General features: G+C 45.6%; 1 protein-coding gene and 1 non-coding gene across 7 annotated transcripts in view; one reads left to right on the top strand and one right to left on the bottom strand.

Annotated features, from left to right (window-relative positions):
* CLASP1 (cytoplasmic linker associated protein 1) overlaps positions 1-20708 on the bottom strand; it is a 169878-nt gene that overhangs the window by 121355 nt on the left and 27815 nt on the right. For all 6 annotated transcript variants that reach the window (XM_059852741.1, XM_059852742.1, XM_059852744.1 and 3 more), the window contains exons 3-6: positions 3474-3552; positions 3130-3233; positions 2555-2646; positions 2392-2467 (exon numbers count right to left, since the gene is read on the bottom strand). In XM_059852741.1, coding sequence (XP_059708724.1) covers positions 2392-2467; positions 2555-2646; positions 3130-3233; positions 3474-3552 — 351 coding nt within the window. The remainder of the gene's footprint in view (positions 1-2391; positions 2468-2554; positions 2647-3129; positions 3234-3473; positions 3553-20708) is intronic.
* LOC132330758 (U4atac minor spliceosomal RNA) lies at positions 4714-4830 on the top strand. The gene has a single exon (XR_009487416.1). It is a non-coding gene; the product is annotated as a U4atac minor spliceosomal RNA (small nuclear RNA).

Below are 20708 nucleotides of genomic sequence, written 5' to 3'. Positions count from 1 at the left end.
TTGCCAAACTCCTCCCATTGTATACAACAGGTACATTTACTGGATGAAAAAAGGATAGAGACACAAACAGACCTTATATTACTGGGATATTATCAAATAAACTGATTTTTAATGCTGTCTTAAAAACTTACATTTCTATGTTGATAACAAAACAGGGAGGAAGGGAGGAGTAATCAATCACCTGAGTCACCATGAATTTTGCATATTTTCCAAACTGATTTGCAAGAAATTGCTGAGCACATCCTTCCTTGCAGCCAACAGAAGAGACATAAATCTGATTAAAGTGTCACCTTTCTGTACTTAAACCCTTCCTCCACTAGACACAGCAGGGAGAGAAGGTAAACAAACTGCTCTGCCTAGAGAAACATCGACTGTGAACTTAGGCTTCTCAGAGAATGGCCCAGCAGCTACCCCCACATACACCCCAGAGTAGACATGGAATATCCTGAGACACAAGCTACAATTGCCTGTAGGTGGGAGTCAGAGGGCAGGCACACATACCCTGCCTCCTAGCCAAAGAAAACCCCAACACTTGACTCACATCCACCTCTCCCCGTTCTCCTGCTCCGCAGCCTGCCCACTCAGCAGGTCCCTGGCAGCCTCCAAACCCCCCCTCCACTCATGCCAGCACTCCTGCCTCTCTCCTCCTGCCCATCAGCCCCATTTGCCACCAGTGCTGCTGGGCACAGCAGTCTGTGGGGACTCTCTGGTGCCCCCAGTTTCTGAGCACACAGACCCCAACCCAGCCTGAGCACACCAAGGACTGCCCTGTGTGTACAGCTAAACAGAGGCACAGCTGCAGGACTGTAAATCCCAAGGAGCAAGGCAAGGAGCCCCCACCATCTTACCTGGTTTACTCTTCCACAGCAATAATAAAGCTTTAGTAATTTTATTTTTGAGAAAATGATCAGAGTTTAAGTACTGTTATCACACCAGATGTACATTGGGTTACTCAATCACATCAGCTGAAAACAACAAAAGCACTATTTCTGAAAAGGGCTCTGATAGAACAGCTTCCACATCCACAACAAAAGAAAAAAAAAAAACTGGACTTGACCGGGAATTGTTTCTCGATCCTCTCTCCAAGAGAGGGCAGCAGTGACCGAGCCCAGCAAGTCTCCCAGCACTCAGGAGGCACCAGCAGCACAGCAGCAGCTCCAGGGGAACCCAGGACCAGCCCCAGGGCAGACACTGTTTTACCCAGAGCCAATGTCACAACGATTTCTGTCTGACCAATTCAGGCAGAGGCTTTCTGGGGATGAGGGACCAGACCCAGGAAAAAGGGAAAGAGATCAGCCTTGTTCCCCCTGCAGCTGGATACAGGACAAGGAGCTGTGCCAGGCACAAGGAAGAGGCAGCACAGAGGGAAAATGTCTCAGTGCCCGCACCAACTTTCCAGTTAATTCAACAGCTCACCTATGGCAGGACCAAAGCACCTGTGTGCTTAGCAAGTCCAAGCCCTAAGCCCAGGATTTCCTTGGAGGATAACAGCTTGCTTACTCCCAGCTCAGAACTACATAGAACCCTAAACATTAAATTTCTTGGAGCAGTGGTTTTACCATCCTGCACTGGCACAAGCAGCAAGGGAAGGCTCCTTCACTCTCACTACTCCTCTTAGCAAGGGGAGACCCTGACAGCCACAGAAATCTGGCCAACCCCCCAGAGCAAACACAAACCCATTCTTCAGCTGGACACCCCACATCTCCTTCCAGCTGAACACCCTCTCCAGACCTGGATCACAGATGCATCACCCATGCTGGCAGAACAACCAACAGCATTACTCAAAAACTGCTAGTCCACATTACACAATGAGTTTGAATACTACCTCTTCACCTCCCTCTTCTCACTAACCCCACATACTTGCACCTAATTCCAAACAAGACAACAGGCACTTAGGAGCAACAGATTTTATTCCACTTGTATTTTCATTGGGTTGCACTGCTGATTAAAGGTCCTGGTACAGGTATTCTTCACCCCCTATTCAGAAACTGCCTGTACAACCTCTGGCAGTGCACATGGCCAGGCTGTCTGACTGGCCCCATTTGCCCTCCCTGCCCAGACTGGTTTCTCTCTGAAGGTGAGGGGTGCTGCACTGAGCCCAGAGGGATCCCTGCAGCCTCCCCTGTATTCAGGCTCCAAGGAACAGGAGTTCCCTTCCCACAAAGATTTCCCTCTTCTGTTCATCTCACCTGCAGATTCATGTTGTTCTACTGAACCTTGGAGTAACTGATATGCTGGTTTGGACACACTTCAAATTACATCTCTCCAAAACCAGCCAAGGGTTCTGTGTGCACAGTATTGTTCAGAGCTCACCACCAGCAGTACAATTAGCTCATTTACCAACAAGGCAACCAGCACAACCTTTAGATGTGACTCACAGCAAAAGCTCACCTGGCTGTTTGGATCTCCAAGTAAGTTACATATATGTGGCACTATCTTACTCAGTGTTAAACTCTGAGCTCCAGATCTGGGAATAAAGAACAAAAAGCACCATTATGAATCAGAGCAGGCTCGTGTACACAACACATGAGGTTCGCAGAAGGTTCTGACTTACGCATTGAGTGTTGCAATAAGGCAGAGGCAAATCCCTTCTCTTGTCCGAAAATTCTTGTGTTTGAATCCTCCCAGCATCCTGTCCCACACATACTGAGGAAGACAGGAAAGAGAAAAAAATAAGATGGGATAAGAAACAGATTCTGTCTTCCAGCAGACATACACCACACCACCTCTGGAGCTCAAATACAAGCTTTACACACATCCAAACAGAACAGGACAAAAAGGAGCAAGGTACTTTTAGATCTGACTATTTCTTTGTTTTGCGCTGACTTCACAGTAACTCCCCACTACCTAAAAATATACTTACAGAAAGCAAGCACTGTACAAAAACCTGCAACAATATAGCTCTTGACATATACCCATCCCATCCTTGGGAAATCCACTGACATACTCTCGTGTATCCTGTCAGGCAACAGCCTTCCCAAGAGGAGTAAACATCCTATAACAAGGTCTAGGGAGATGAAGCCATTTCAGACAGAAAAATGGCAAAGAAAACCTTCTGACAGAACAAAAGGTTTCTTTTTTTTTTTTTCACAGTCAGTCCTTCATGCTATGGAGGACTCCTGAACATACCTGAGGGTTAGCAGCTTGTTCCATGATTTTCAGCAGCAAGGTCTGATCCTGCTCCCTCACTGAGTCCTTAGAATCTCCCAGCCTATCAAGTAAACTTGGCAGCACTAAGGAAAGAAAATGGGAACATTCAAATCCCTCAGGGAAAAAAAAAACTTAACAGTGGCAGAGCCCTTCTGCTCTCCCCCCAAAGCCCAATGGAGGCAATAGCATCACTGCCCTTCAGCAGAGCATGAAAACCACCAAGAGCCTCCCAACTGCTCTCCTTGGAAGAAAGACAGCTCTGAGTCCAGCAGCCAGTGCAGGCGCCGCAGAGTGATGGTGACACTCACACAGAGACCCCTCACCTGTGCCAATCTGGGCCTTGAAGCGATCTTGCAAGCGGGACACCAGTGCAGAGATGATGTCAATCCCCAGGAGAACCACCTGCAAGCACAGAACAGGCAATGAATTAAGAGTGCACTACAACTGTGATTGCTGCTCAGTGCTAAATTCATATGTATAGATGTGCAAGGTACACAAACCATATGCATAAACCATTTCAGTATTTGCTGTAACTAGCATTCCTAATTCATTGCAATTATTACAATTATAATTAGAAAATGGAATACACTAAGAGTTGCTTAATTATTTACTGGCAGAAACAAAACCAAGCACTTTCATGACATAACTGGAATTCAAAGAAAGACACCTAGTTTGAGAGAAGCTTCATGACAGGTTGCAGATCAGAAAACCTGCTCTGATTTACTAAGCTTACTTACTAAAAAAAGGCACATCACATACTGTAGCCTATATGTGAAACACTTCACAAAACACTATAGATCATGATCGTGCTGGTACGAGACACTTCTCCCTATGTTTTTGGATAAGCACCGAGGTTAATCACCCCTGGAAGTGTTAGGGACAGCCAGGCTTCTGAGGTGGTGCCACCGGGACTGTTCCAACACAGCCCAGCTCCCTGTACATACACACAACTGTACATATATACACAAACAACCAGGGCAGTGGTCATGGCCCCAAGCCTGCCAGAGCTCAAGGAGTGTTTGGACAAGGCTCTCAGGCACATATGGGATTTCTGGAGTTGTCCTTTGCAAGAGCCAGGAACTGCAGTGGGTGATCCTTGTGAGTCACTTCCAGCTCAGGACATTCTACGATACTATCATACATTCATGTATTTTTATTCCCGTGTATACACGTATACAGCTGTACTCGTTGTGTACCCGCTGTCCCTCCCTGTACCGGGAGCTCAGTTATCTCCGCAGCCGCGCGTTACCGGAGCGCTCACCGGAGCCGTGCCCTGCAGTGCCGCGGCCACTCGGCAGAAGGCGCGCTCAGTCGCCGCTGCCGCTGCGCGGTGGCCCCGCCCTCTATGCAAATCAGCGCCCGTCTGGCGCAGAGCACTCTGGGTAGTGGCGCTGCCAAAGGAATCGAACCTGGGTCGGAGCCGCCCGGGGGCCCCGGGCCCCGCGCGGTGCGCGCCCCCGAGCCGGGAGTCGGGCAGCGGGCGGACCGGGGGCGCGCCGCCCCTCGCCGGGACCTAGGCGGGGTTCGCGCTCCCCTACGGGCGGCGCGCCGCAGCCACCGCCAACCGTCCTTATCTGGGGGTTGCGCGGCTGCTCAATGAGCGTATGGCGAGAGCAGCCCTGCTAACGCCTTAAACAACACAGCAGCGCCCGCTCCGAGCGTGGCGCAATTTTTGGAACCTCGCACCGCGGCGTGTGCGCGGCGCGTTCTGAACAACGCTCACTTCGAGCTCAACCGAACATTCCATGTCGCTATGCGGGACCCGCGTGGGGCTGCGACCTCCTGGCACCGCTCCCGCTTCGCGGCACCGCCCCCATTCTCCCTTCCCCCTCCACCCACAGCGCTGCTCCCAGCGGAACCCGTCCGGCGCACCCGCGGCGCTGCGCTGCGCTGACCCCCGTGCGCTACTCGCGCAGCAGCGGTCTGTCCACAGCCCTCAGCCTGTCACATGGATTCGCTCCACATTCGGCTCCGAACACCCAGGGAACCAGACGTAGTGTGGCAGGGGAAACAGCCTACCACTGCATTCCAAGTATCCTGTGAAAAAAACCTTCATAAATACCAGCCCCTGGATCCTAACTTCTCCCAACATACAACTTCACCTTCTCCAAAGAGCGCCTGCAGTCTTCTCCCCTGACAGTAACAGACCCCTCAACACTGCCAATTTTTAATTCAACAATATTTATTCATACACCAAAGGAGCTTTTTCCTTTTTGCTTTTATTAAGCTGTGTTTCGTTTTCACATTCATCTCGCACACTGGATTTAATCTACCATTGACAAATGCTTAGCCAGCTGCCCTAAGGCCTATCGCTGCCTGTGTCTGCCGGCTCAGGGGAGCCTCCCGCCTGGGGTCCGGCAGCAGAGCCCCAGCAAGAGGGTGAGCTCCAGATCCGCATCAGTGGAGAGACGCTTTTAGGGAAAGTCAATGGGACTCTGAGTGCTAGTCACCATTCACAGCTGTCTGATCAGAGCCCCATCAGGGCAGCATCCTGTACAGAGATAAGTGTGCTGCCTGCAATTACAGAGATGTGCCCCAGGGATAAATTCGATCCCGGGAGAAGAAGGAATCCATCTCTTCTTCAAACTGCCCGAAAGCCAGGAAGAATGAGGGGAACTCATCACTCAAACATGAAAGGAAACACATGCACAGTGCAAACATACCCTGCAGTTCACCCCCAGGAGAAGGCCAGGAGGATGAGCTAAGCCATGCACGACTTTTTGCTGTTGTCCTTATAAATTAGCACAATTATTACAGTGGTGCTTGGACAGCTATTGAGGAAACAGCAACTGGGGTGAGCAAATGTTACTCCCAGCTACGCTGGATTCATTTATCAACCCCAATGTGACACCTGCCTCAGAAGGTCAGATGCAGAAAGCAGAAATCATGTATGGATTGACAGAGTCAACAGATCCGCTACAGACTGATAACAGACAACCGAGGGCATGGCTGGCAAATGAACAAAGAATTAATTGAATTCCAGCCCTGCTGCATTGCACTGACTGCACTGAAGAGCCCACCCGTTCACTGCTGGAACAGTTACTGAAGCTCTGCCTGAATTAACACACACCAAGGTCCAAGAGGAACCCATGGGCCCTGTCAGCAGCCATCCCACTGCCATGATCCCGATGCAGGCCTCTCCCCCGGGAGCCAGCTGGCAGGCACAGCTCCACACCAAGGCACAGGAAGGGCAGCTCCCCATCCGAAATTCCAGATAATGCTGCAGTGCTGATAACTACAGAGCTATTCCAGGCACATCAGCACAGATCTTTTAGCCTCCTATTTACACAAGCCCCCAAAAGAGCGATTTTAGAATCAGAGAGTGACAGCCCTCAGCCTGAGGGTCTGCTTCAGCTCATTTGCCTCCTGAGGTTCCCCAAGACAGTCAATAAAGCAAGTAGTGCCACCCAGTATTCAGCTCATTTGGCATCTGCTGCTGCTTTGCCTTGTCTCAGAGTGCTTTCTGTAGGCGCCAAGGGCTGTCAGCAAACCCTTCTCCTGCCTCTCTTCAAATGCCAGGTCATCTCTCCTAGTAAAGAAGTCTCTTGTTAGTTCCCAGGATGCAACACAGCCTTTCCCAATACAGACAGTACTTTTTTTCAGAACTCAACAAAAACAACTCAAAGCATCTGTCCTTTAATATCTGGGTGGTATTGAAAGACTTGCAGGCAGCTCCCCATATCAGACAGCAGACAGTCCACCATCATCTGCTCCAGCAGTACATGGTCACCTAGCATGGCAGACAAATCCATCCAGTTTAAAACAAGACACACCTAAACACACTCCATAAAAGGGTAAGGAAGCTGGACAATCCAGCATCAGCTGATTGAGCACAAAGAAGCCAGAGTGAATTGGCTCCAGGCCACCCCAATAGCCTGGACAAACTAGGAGGGGAGACAAGGCCTTCCCTCCACCCACCACACCATGCCACAGCAGGGATGTGGTGTTGGCTGCAGGAGCCTTCATCCCCCCGCTTTGCAGGGAAACAGCAGTGGGGCGGGCAGTACATCCCCACAAAATCACTGCACTCTGCCAGCCTCCTGCTGAACCTTCCATGCCTGGCAGCTTGGGACCTAAATGGGAATGCTGGAGAAAGCTTCTACAGCAGCTGTGACACCAGCTTGCTTAATGCTGCTTCAACATGCTGACTGCCACCACTGGTGACACAGCTTAGCTATTTCACTTTGAACTCCGTCTGAGAAGTTTTCTTTGGAGAAGGGATGGGAAATGGAAGACAAAACTTTTAAATCTCAATATGAAAAAAAAAAAAAGAATTGCAAGAATATTCAACCAGGGTTTTTCTTAACAGTTACTTAGATAATCTTTTGGATTCCTAAGCAAAAACATGGAGAAGCACTTGCATACTTGGAGTAAATTTACTATACTTTTGAAAAAAGTGTAACACTTCAGATTACACACTGACAAGTCCAAGGCAAGCATAGATGGCTCACATCACTGCTGGTCTGATCAGTGCTGATCAGTCAGAGAAGGAGCAGTTCTAATTCCTTGTGACATGAAACATCCACCACAACTGAACTGGGCACTCAAGACCAAGCTGAAGTTAGATGATATTGGCAAATTTAGTTTTGAAGCCAGGTATTTTGGGTCAGCACAGCAGTAACCGAAGTCCTGACAGAGAAACCTAGAATCAGCTTCTGAAATGCTGTATCCCACCTGCACACGACCATAACCACATCCACCCTGGAATAGTCCATCTCCTTCTGCCATTCCAAGAGTTAACATTTATTTCCCAAGGCAGCACCACATCTGCACTGGAAGCATGAATCCATTTCCTCAGCCCAACAATCCTCACACAGACACAGGTACTAAGTTTTTTTGTACAACACAATTTGCAAAACCAACACCAGCAAAGAAAAAGGCAGCAACAGTAGCACAACTGGTTTTACTGGAATGACTATAAGCTATGGTAGAAGAGCTGAATGGGGGAAAACTTTAAATATATATTCTTGGGTTCTTTCTCTAGACTGATGAGATACCATCCATTCTGTCGCAGACACCACCATGAAAATCCTCAAATTCCCTGATGGAATTAGGTGAACCAAAACACCCAATAAAACCACCAGCACTTGTAAAATAAGCAAAAAACTGGTTATTGAAAGCTGTTCTTCATTTACCAGGCTGGTAACAGATGAGCAATTCAGTAAAAAATGCATAGTTCTACAGTGAAATAAATTCCAGGAGAACTAAGGTCATTTAAATGTTTGGAGACATTAAGAAAGGGTTGTCAGAAATTATCTCTACAGAGATGTATTTTTACCACTACTGTTAGGACACAAGGGCACCTTTCATGTGCAAAAGCAAAAAATTCCAGTAACTATCTTCTGGATTCAGTAAAAAAAGCCAACAAAAGCCCCTCAGTTGTCTGTCTCTTGATCTAAAAGCTAGAGATTTGGTAGAATGCATGAGAAATTCAAAGCAATTTAAAGAAAATGCACCACAGAGCAAAAAGTTATCATTACAAAAATTCCACAAAGACAAACAGGGTGATGCTTAAAAGAACATGATCACCTTGAAATGCAGACATCTGCTTCCAGAAAAGCTGACAAGTATGTCCCAGGTGAAAGAGCTGGACCAAGTCAGCCCTCAATCACAGTGCTCCCTACTCTGCCTCTGCTCAGGGGAACTGAAGGGAAGAGTTCCAAAGAATAAATTCACCCTGTTTTGCAAAGATTCTCAACTGGTCCTTGAGTGGATGTGTATGATGAGAAGAAGAGCAGCCACTAGGCTTTCTCCAAAGGACATGTTGCAGAGTCACTGCTGTGGAGTACAGGAGGCTTTTGTACCCTGAGCAAGGTCAAAGGTCCAGGCAGCACAGCAGGTAAATCACCACTGACACAAAATACAGTCTGGTAAGTCTCCAGGGAAGCAGGACTCATGGTAATACAACAGGAGACTTTGCAGTTGAAAGCAGAGTTACAACTTACTTCACACTTTCACATCTCAATTACCCCAAACTCTGCTGGAAAAACAGAAGCAGCACCATTGTTTCAGAAAGGTGGTCCTGCTTATGCAGATTCTTACAGCCATGGATACTCAATGCTTAGTGTCTTCACATGAAACTACATCAAAACAAAACACCTGCCCTACCAACTGCAATTGCCTTTGGTTCCTCACCACAAAACAGTTAAATATCTTAGTCACAAACACTGCCACTATTCCGTACATTTCCACTGCCCCCAGCTGAGCATTTACACTTACAGCCAGGTCCTCAGCCAGGAAGGAAAAATTAATGTAACCTTGTGAGCACGGATGAGATCTTGCCCCGGGATCAGCTTGGGATCAGCACCACTACTTCCCTGTAGCTTTGGTAACTAGTTGCATCTCAGAGCTCAAGGCATAATGAAGCCTCATACAATGAGGCTTCATTGTATGAAGCATTCCTTTTGCTACAGAAAAGCAAAAAGAATATAGCAATGAAAACAACAAGGCCATTGCATTGCCCTGTTTAATTTTTTGTAGGAAAACGGAAAGCCTTTATTATGGCAACTAATCAATTGCCAGCACAGCAATGTGCCTTATTAACAGACCAGGCTGCTTTACCTAATAACATTGCCTTCCCCTCCATTAGCAGCAAAAGGCTGCTACAGTGCACAGAGCAAGTGAGAAATCACACTGGGAATGTGCCTGCAGGCAGAACCATATTAGCTGGAGCACCTCAAAAGCTCCAAGCACAGAAGCAATGACCCCAACTCCATCTCTAACACTACAAGAATAGAAAGGGTCAACACATTTTAAAACTGGAACAGAAGTGTTTCTGAGGGTTTAGACAGCATCTGGAAAAAAACAAGGGAAGCACACAACCTAGCAGATAATCACTGACAATCTTCTGCTCCCTTAGGACGCACAAAGTCAGGTAACAACTGTGAGGATATTCTAATATCCAGATACTCCCCTTGATCACCAGTTCCCAAGCTTCTGAACATCTGCACTTCCAGATTACACCATTCAACACCAGCTTTTATGAGGAATAGCAGTACTGCAATGCAATGATGACAGGATGCATGGCCAGCCTCAGGAGGAGGGCACCAAAGAGGCGCAGACACAGCAAAGTCCCACCAGCTGCTGGCAATGTGAAAAAAGCTGGGGATCAGTCAGGGAGGCAGAGCAGCCACAGTGGCGAGGAGTAGGCAGCAGCCAAATTGAGTAGGAAACTTACTAGATGATGACAGCTCTTGCTAGGTCATGGCTAATGAAGCTTTTGTTCTTGCCTTGTTTGGGAAGAAAGGAATACAAGCAATTAAAAATGCAATAGCATTTTCAGTAGCCCCAGTCTTTGTAACACTCTGGAAACACCCTAAGACCTAGAGCTTTCACAGCACCTCCCACCCTGCACAGACAGACCGCCTGCTCAGCATGTACCACACAGTCCTACGCCTTTGGAAAGCGATTCCAGACACAATCAGCAACAGCTTAATGGTACAACAGTGAAGAACTCCATTCAGAAAAGAAGAAAGGTTCAAGATGCCTTGTCAGCCACAGAAAGATACAATAGCCCAGGAAAGTGAAGATGCTGGGTAAGTGAAAGTGCTAGGCAGAGAAAAGGGTGAGAGGTGGGAAGAAGAAATTCCACAGAGGAAGGCACCACTTCAGCCAGAATCCTGCACATACTCTTTCTGACCCATCTGGGAGAAAGCCCAGAGGATGACCCTTAAAGGCATGGGTTAAAACACTTCCCAGTCTCACCAACACCAGTGAGGGGTGCAGCTGAGCTACATCTAAACCAACATCTACAGCAGCCACAAGACCTAGCACAGCCCATACAGTATGATGCTTCCCACTGTTCTATAAGGTCAGTGAAGACAGAGCTACTGCCTAAGCTGTTCATTACACCAGTTTCTTCTTTTGCCATTTCCTCTTATTCCCTCTCCAAGCTATTCTTAATTGCTGTTTCTCAATTCATGTCAAACAACTTTAAGGGAAAACTTTCAGGGGCTTATCATCAGCACCATACTCCAGCTAAAACCAGATCCCCAGCAAAAACAGTGCCACAAGAACAGAGAACGGGGGGGGGAGGCAGACAGTCCCAGTGCTGACCTGCTTCCCTGAGTATGCCTATGCAGGTGGAACCAGACCTCACACCAGCAGATATGTACCAGTGCCCGTCTGCAAGCTGGGCAGCTGTCAGCATGTGCTCTGCTTGAGCTGCTGTGCGATCCTGCAAGGGACAGTGATGTTTGAGTTAAGTGACACCACTGGCCCCAGCCTAGCACTCTGCAGACCTTCTTACACAGCTTTTGGCTCAGCAGCTTCAACCACTCTGTAGCCCATGCATGCTTCTTGCAACTAACTATGCCTTACATCCAGCTCTTCGCACAGCTCTTGATCAAGTCCAGCATAATTTTTAATATTGTTTAACTTTTTGCAATTAGATCTCTTTCAAGACTTTGATCTATCTGGTCTAGGAAACCAACGAAAAAATATTCTGTCTCTGCCCATTTAAAAGTTAATTCTAGCTTAGAGGGTAATGCTTTCCACATGCTTCAGAACCAAATCCCACATGTCACTTAACACAAAGGAAACAGAAATTATTTAATGTTAATCTCCTCAGCTCCTTTTGACCTGTGTGTCTATGCCTTTGCCTTTTTGGCTGTCATCATTGAGATCTGGAGCAACAGCTCATGCATCACTGTGAGCTCTCACAAGAGAATAAAACATCTGTTTTCCTCCCTCAGACTGAAAACAGACGCCTTTTTAGTTGTGTCCAACAGATACTCAATTATACGACAGCATAGTGAAGCACAATGCATCTAAATCAGGGCACACCCTCGGGCCACATGGGTGCCTGGCATGTGGTCAGGAACCCAAAAAGGCTCTGCGATCTCAGGCAGGCTACCTATGCACCAGTATCCAGGGTCTGGGATGCCTGCAGACATCAAGGGGAGTTTTCTTGCCAAGGCAATGTCTGCAGAACTGCTCTGAAGCACACACCACATGCACCAAGTACTGTGCAGTCCCACTGTGGCTCTGCTGTGTACCTGGGGCTTCTCTAATAAGCTGTCTGGAAAACCCAATTCCATACAAAAACCACTCCTTATCAACCAACTCACCTGACATTCCAGATCTCAAAAGAGGTGATAGTAGTCACCATGGGACAACTCTTCAACAAAACCTGCCTGGAGAGATTTTTCTGGCTACTGTAGCTACTGTAGTCATAGCATAACTCACTGCTATGAAAAACTCCTGCAAACGACACCTGGGGAAGCCCAGCCACAGCAGAGTGAGGTGAACAGCCTGGCAATCACTGGATCAAGATTCAGCTTGGGACACATGGATGGGCTGACACTGGTAAGACAGCTCAAGCAGTGCCTGTTCCATGGCTGTTTCTGTGGCTGAAGCAATCCAGTCTTCAGACCTGTTCAACTGCAAGCATTTTACAGACCAAAAAAAAAAAACCCACCCCAAAACCAAAATAAACAAACAATGAAGCCCCCACCCCCCAACAAATCAAAAAGAAGAAAAAAAAAAACCAAACCCTTAGCCAAGCCAAAACAAACCAACCAAAAAACACCAACCACAAACATGGGAAAAGAAGGGAATTCTATATTCTGCACTGCTTGATGGAGCCAGGATTTTGCTAAGGGAAAAAGAACAAGCCATCTGAGCAGCTGACAGCACAAGTGGAAAACCAATTGGAAAATTATAGGGACAAACCACATACATTCTGGCTTCTATATCCAGCTCTAGAAACATATGTAAACAAGTCAGGCAAATAGCTCCTATCAATGCTCTAGTGCCACAGCTACACAAACAAGCATGTTAAGAGGTTTCCACATGTTAAAAAGTTTCCACAAATTCTTGTGGATTAATAAAAGTAAAGTGTTAATTAAGTGTTCAAATCAATCATTAGTTCTTGGATTAATTATCTTAAACGGAACTCTTTAGAACTGAAACAGATCAGAGGAACAGATAAGTGTAACAAAAGAAGCCACTCAGGGTTCAGCGCAGGTACACAAAGAACTGACACCTTGGGGGAGCTCAGCCAGACCAAGCAGGTACCTCCTGGACAGGCTCCACTCATCTTTCACAATGCTTTTACTACAGTTTTCTGTCCTTCACAACTCCTATTGTTATTTTCAACATGACAATGGCTAAGCTGAATCAAGTGTTTATATAACTTTTTTTGGTGTTTTTAGAAGACTGATGCCTTGTTTTGAAGTTCTGTTATTTTCTCAGAGGTTTGTTCTCACTTGACACTTGCTGACAAGATTAGCATTCTTGCTATCCGCTGCACAGGTTGGAAACTATGTAAGCCTTCCTGCTCCTGTAACTCCAAAAGTGGTTTATTTCCTTTGAGACACCTGTTCCAAACTGAAGTATCCCATAAGTATTATTTTTTGTTTTAAATAAAGCAACAAAACTTTCACACAGATGGGAAAGCATAGTCACTCTTACAACTCCAAAACCTGATGTCTTGTGAATTCTGAAACAAGACAGACAGAATGCTGGATGTGATAGTGTGCCACTGTTAACCTGACATGAAAAGGATGCCAGACTGCTTCCTCCCATCCCAGTCAGCCTTACTGCATATTCCAAACTGGGTAAAATGAAACAGTAGCTCTTTACTTTTAGCAAAAAAATGGGCCTCATTAATAAATTCAGCTGAGAATTTGTTTCTGAAGGCAAATTAGTTCAACACCATCTCCCCACCACTGCTCAAATTAGATCAGTCAGGCCACTTTTCTAGAGAAAGTGCTTTGTTGTACTTGATTCATAACACATAGGTCTTCAGCTGAAACTGACTTCTACTGTTCATTAAAACCTGCAACACTTTTCTATATTCTAGTTAGAAGCAGCCCTGTCAATCCAAAACCAGGTTTAACGAGCTGCTGTGTCACCACCTGTAAGACCCTGCTGACAGACTGTGAAACAGAAAAACTTATTTTATTTTTTTTAATCCTTCTCTATGTACAGTAGTATAAGCCAGGCAACATTTTTTAGCCCCCAAAGACTCCACCTACGTGATCTGACCCATGACAATCTCGGACTTCAACAGTGTATCACACATCTAATAAAGGATCTGCAACATGGATCAGGGAGCAAGATACACACACACTTCAAGTTCAAATACAGTCATAACAGGAATTGAGTTATTCTTTTCAGCAAAGAAAAAGGGATTGGGCTTTTGGTTCATTTATCTAGGAGGTTTTAACTTGACATCATCTGATAAAAGTAAAAACTTCAAAGTCACACAGTGATAGGCTTCAGTTACTATTTCTCTATCAGTCTGTCAGTGGCAAAGCGATTCAGGAAGGAGGAGGGATTGCTGCTGGCAAGTCTTGCAGTCTAAGGCACAGAGGCTATTTCAGCTGAATTGGAGATTGGGTTTCACAGATAGTAACTATTCAGGCTAGAGAACATAATTTAGAGGATTTAAAATATGACAATGCCCAAGGATAACACAGAAACATAATAAACTTTTCAGATAACACTGCTTGTACTACAGGTTAGAGATCAAGTGGCTGCTTTTTCTTAAAAACAGACATTTTAAGAGAAGTCAAGCAGGTAAGTTGCTGTCTTCCCCAACATCAACACCACAAACTGATTCAGAAGCAGATGCAGCTACAGTTACGCCTCTTCTTGCCCTTCATCCTTTTCTTCCTGTAGGTTAATAGCACTTTCCTGCACCATGGCAAGACAGGAGATACAAGGTAGTGTTTTTCATTAGTTTTCATATCCTCATCTAGAACTAGAGAGCATTATTACTATCATAAACTTGTCACACTGAGGTCTAGCAGTACTGTATGTTGGAAAGAGGTATTATTTGGCTTTTTTATATACATCTGCCTGCAGTGTTGGGACTGCGCCAGCATGCAGTCCAGTAACAAATGTAGTTCAGTCTAAAATCTATAGATGCAGGAAAAAAATATCCATGCAGGCCTACTCATATACTCACATCACCATTTAAAGAGATTTCTTCTCCATCTTTCAAAGGACTGGGAATTTGAGTGTGCCCATATACATTCTGTTCCTTGTCTCTGAATTTATACATCAAAGAAGATGCCACAGCCACAGAGCAACACCAACAAAAAGCACAGTTTCTTTATTAACTCTTTCTTTATAAAAAAATCCTCAAGAGGTATGCAGGCCCTGCAGTGGTTTCTGCTGTATCATGACATTTTCATTAACCAAAACTAAGGAATTTGGATTAGCTGCTACAGGCCCATCAGACTCTAGTCTCAGAAGATTCTGACCCATCAGACTAGCACACAACCAGAACGTTGAGCCAGCTGTCTGCATTCATATTCTCTCTGTCCAGAAACAGGACAGGAAAATCAGCTGTCGCTGTAAATTTCTCTCCTTTTGATGACTTAATTCAGAGTCACATAAATTCTATTAGGTAGGGAAAAAAAATTCCAGAAACAGATTTTTAGCTATTAAGCTACTTCAGTCTACTATGGAGACCACATGCTCTTTAAAGAGCTGCCCAATTATATGCTGACCTTACATGGGCTTTGATGGTTTCTTTAAGTGAGTCATTAAATAATCTAAGATAGTAAACTTTATTTTGCAAGACAGGTTAATGCAGTTACATTATTTTTCCATAAAATTCTTCTTGATCACTAGGATAATTAGGACTAGGAGTCAAGATATGGCAGCATTAACACCTTCCTTTTACCACTTCTCTCCAGCAAGAAATACAAGGTCCCAGGAAAAATACCCATGGAAAGCAATCCCAAATGCCTCCTGAGGAGGGTTTGAGAAGGCATATAACACCAATCAACACCAGCACTGGTTTTATGGCTCCTTTCATCTGTACAAAGCAGCATGCAGGCAAACATCACCCTTCCAGCCTACACTGTCTCTGAAAGAACTTGAAGAAATTCTGACTTTACAGAAAGGAACCGGAGTGCTCCCAGGTGACTCTGAGCACCACAAAACAGAGCTGTTGTAGCAGAGGTAGGATGGGTCTCCCAAGCGTGCCCTCCGAAGCCTTTGGTCAGGGCCTCTTCCCACACACAGGTGCTCTGGGTCTGGCCACAGCTGCCTCACAGCCACCCTGAGCAAAGAGCAAGCCCAACACCAGCCACGCTCAGCGGGGAGCTGACAGACACAGCTCTCTGTCCTCACCAAGGGAGAGAAAAGCAGCACAAGTCAAACCAGTTTTCTGCTCGCATGACAGCAGCTCAAGAACTCCTTCTGAGGCAAGTCTAAGAGCTATTGCTGGCTTCTTGCAGGCGCTCACTTCAGCAGCACATTGCAGTGCAGCCACAGTGCATGCGAAAGGCACACTCTTCCTCAGGCTGCAGAGCTAACCAGAACACCAAAGAGAAAGCTCTATCAAGCAATGGACAGGAAAGACTGTGAGCCTTTAACAGACAGTCACAAACCAAAGCACCATTAACACCACCCATCAGGTCTGCCATGTACATCAGATGACTCTAAGACATTCCATAAGCACAGTGACCACCATGGGAAACTCCAGGCCAGCTGTACTTGTACAGGGCATTTCTGCTGCAGCCTCCAAGACCGTTTCTCCTCTCTGCTGTTGCATTTCAGGCTGTACATGCAAGTTCATCTAGAGGAGACTGATTTGAACCCTCGGTCTCCAAGGGCAAAATCCTCCATGCACAAAGACCAATACTACCTCTTCTACAGGTTCCCTTCCCAGAAATTCCCTAATTTGTAACATCACATTCTTGATCACAGCTGAAGTTCCCAGAGTGACATATCACCATTGTGACCCACTTGTCTGCCACAGCAAGAAAGCCTCACAACAGTGTCTCCTTGGTATGACTGTAGCTGCACTCACCCCCATCTGGCAGTGTGCTCTTTTCCCTGCCACATGCTGCGCCTTTCTAGAGATTACAAAAACTATCTCTGCCCACGACAATTCCTTTAAAGCTTCATCCCACATCTACCCCCAGCACTTTGTTAATGACAATGCTACAGACCTGGAGCTGGAAACCAGAGCAGCTACCATAAAATGGCTAAAGATTCCTTTAGATCTTCATTAAATAACGAAGATGTTACCCCTGCAAGGGCACATGACCCCTCAATGAAAAGGGGGCATAAACAAGGCCTCTGCCTTTGAGAATACCTACCTACAGGCAGAGAAGTTCTCTTCTTCTCTACCCTTCAATTATTTAGCACCTTTCTGGGATGAAAAGAGTGGTGTGCCCTCCCCCTGGAATCCCACCAGATCCAGCAGCACAGACAAAGCTCTGCCAACCCACTGCAGAACAAGGCACAAACCACCAGCCTCATTTGGCACACATTAACAATTGTAGTGAAAAGCACATTGAAGAGATTTTGCTAGCATGGACTTGAACAAAGGTGGTGATCATCTTTTCCCATATCCTCCAGGAGAAGGATAAAGAGAAATCCTCTTAGATTAGCTAGAAAGAAAATTAAACATGCAGAGCAGAGGGGCACTGGAGCAGATTGATCTGGGAGAATGTGAAATCTTCAAAGGATGTATTTTAAGCATAGGTTGGATAAATATCTGACAGAAGACATCCGGGTATATTCATTTGTCTTCTGTGAACAATAAACTGGATTTGACTGTTTCCTGAAGTCTCTGGTATTACAATACCTACAAAGCCTCAAAATTTCCACCCTTGCCATTAGAAACACATTAACAGCAATGTAAGTTATTAGTTAGTAAGCGTCCTTTATGAACAATAAAAGGCAGAGTGATAGACTCTTATTAACAATCCTCTGTAGAAATATACTACACTGGCTAATAAAAGTTACTCCCCAGGGTAAGGTTGACACCCTGGTAAATAAAACTCTCCAACACTGGCTTAAATCAAGATTAATGTACAATCATGAAGTACCTTAAGCTCCCTCTCCTAGGTCTGAAACTCAAACCATATCCATCCTTTCTTCCCCTGAAGGATCCTTAGCAAATTCTACACCAATGATGCCAACTTAAACACACAAAAATACAATTTTCTTCTTGACAAAACTTACTTTGAGCCAAGCTTTGAGAAATACAGAGCATGTACATAATGAGATTTCTTGGAGAACATGAAAGAGCTTTCTCCTCACTGCAAGTAAGATGCAAGGAGACATTTGGATTCTATCATGCTGAGATGCTCCAAGACCCAGTAAAACTCCTCATATTTGTGACATTCATTATTCAACAGCAATCAACACATCTTAACAAACTTTTGGCTCTTCAGAAAAACTTTCTGACCACCATACACCTAACTTCACAAAACACACTTGCTGGACTCTGTATGAAAAGGAAACAACCTCAGCACATTCAGCTTGCTCTGTCTTGGGTTCCATATCAGTATGACTCAGTTGTGCTACTTTGCAAGACCTGCTACCAAAGCCAGAATAACAGACAGACTAGCCCTTTCCCAATTAAATCAAACTCATTTATGCCACACTAAGTGAGTAAAACCTTGTAAAAATGTCTCCAGGCCACTCAAAGCAATAGAAATTTTACTCTAGACTTGCAGTGTTTTACTTATTAGGGAGAAGTTTAAATTAAATTGCATGAAACTGTGTCAAAGAGATTTGCACCATTTCCCAGACCATATGGAAATGGTCTTACCACCACACAGTTAAAGACCACCACATCTTCTTTTGCTGTTGGCTCTGGAAGGGGCAAGAAACAAGCTGATCTTAAGTTAGATACCTTCCCCCAACCTCACATGTCTTAGACACCACCCCTATTTTCAAATCACTACAATGGGCCAGTATCCTCCATTTAAAAAGCACAAACATTTTCCCTAAAGAACAGATAAGAGACTCAGGAAGAAGGGAAGACTTTACAAACTTGGACACTGTATACTGACTCCGAGTCTGTAACAGCTCAGTTCCTGCATGAGGCACAAGCCCTGCTCCTCCACTGTGAGGCTCACAGCCTGTGCTCCCAGGCCTTGCAAATAGACTCACTGCCCTTCATACAAGAGAGGATATTAAACAGCCCAGGTTACCTGGAAATAGAAACTACCTTATCTCAGGAGATTTTCTTTCTTCTGTGGATAGTCTGAATACCATAAAGACAGAGACCACCAAAACACATTAGTTACTTCAGGCTAGTCTTACACATTAATGTGTGGAACTCTTATCCCATTATTGCAATGCCTATTCATCCTAAAACCACAGGGAAAATACAGCCTAGCTTGCAGTCAGGGTTTCTTAAAAATTAATATTCAGCCTCTGAAACTCTTCATCAAATTTTCTCCAGAGCTTTATCCTGAACACAGATGAACAAACAAATAACCAGCTTCCAAGTGGGAGACTCCGCACTGCTGCTGCAACTGCGTCCTCTCTTGCAGCCTTTAAGCAAAGCACAACCTACTACAGGCAGGGAATGCATTCCTTGCTGACTGCAAATACTTGCAAGCAGGACAGAAACAAGCTCAAAAACTCTGCTGGTGTCTGCGAGGTATCTAAAGCATCATCTCATGAGCCACCTGCAAATACACTGGACTGCTATTCTGACTCCTTACACAGAGGAGCTTGGTTGTGGTGCAGACCTGTGGTTTACAAACCTGACTTTTATCACTACCACCTTTTACAGCCTCAGCACGCAGTAGAGAGAGAAGGGTTTGCTGCAAGCTGAGTCAACAGCAGCCCCTTCATTATTAACCATTCTTCACTATTGGTCTCCTCTTACTGACACGACAGCTCCTTCACTGGTCAGATTGGGAGAGTAGATTGGGATCCTTGCTTGACAAAGATCTGCAAGAGAAGCTTTCTTTTTTCAAACCTGGACTATACAATATGCTTGGGAAGGGGAGAATGGCAAGGTTCTGCCCTCCAGTCATTTCCCAAGAGCCCAAAATACTGGAGGCACAATTGCAATCACCTGCTGCTAGAGCTGCCAGCTCAGCCGCAAATAAGCCCTGCCCATGGCTCCGAAGAGCATTCACTGTGGTTTGAGAAACTGGACAAACAGACCAGACTCAAGAACTGAATCCTGTCAATACACCTCTCTCTCCTTTAAACAACCTCCTTGAGACCTGGGGGTACAAAGCATCATTAATCTGGAACGAGAAGCATCTGCATGTGGCATTAGCTAGAACACCTGCATATAGCAGCCAGAGAGAAAACACCTTTTCCCCTGGAGCTAATCCCTACAAGGGCACCTGCTTTCCCAGCAAACCTTTACACCAGCAGAAACCCAGTTCTCACTCACCTGATCACCATTCAGCAACCCAGACAGATGGTCTTTAACCTGTAATTGTAATCTTCTGACACACACACACACAAACACACACAAAACCCACCTACAGCAGTTTAATCATGTTTTTACACATAAGGGGCCAAGGCTGGCAAGCAACTCACCTTCCACACAGTGAGAAATCCTTTTCAACAGGAATTTGTGGAGCAGCCTCCATACTTTGGGGAATGACTTACAGCTTCATAGAAACATAAGGCAAAAAATGAAGAGTGTGAAAAATATCCAGGGATTTCCTCCTCACTGTAGAGTCACCTTGCCTGCCAGCCTATTTCAGTCATGCAGGAAGAGGAGGGCTTCCTCCCACCATGCCTGGTACAAGCGTATTCCTAACACTGGTCCTGTACCTCTCCTTGTGACAGTACTGCACACCAGGTTCTGTGCTCAGTCACACCAG

This window comes from Haemorhous mexicanus, chromosome 8 (assembly GCF_027477595.1).
Source record: "Haemorhous mexicanus isolate bHaeMex1 chromosome 8, bHaeMex1.pri, whole genome shotgun sequence".
In the NCBI taxonomy this organism is placed as follows: Eukaryota; Metazoa; Chordata; class Aves; order Passeriformes; family Fringillidae; genus Haemorhous; species Haemorhous mexicanus.
Note: the sequence above shows the minus strand (reverse complement) of the source record. Positions and strands in the feature narration are given on the sequence as shown.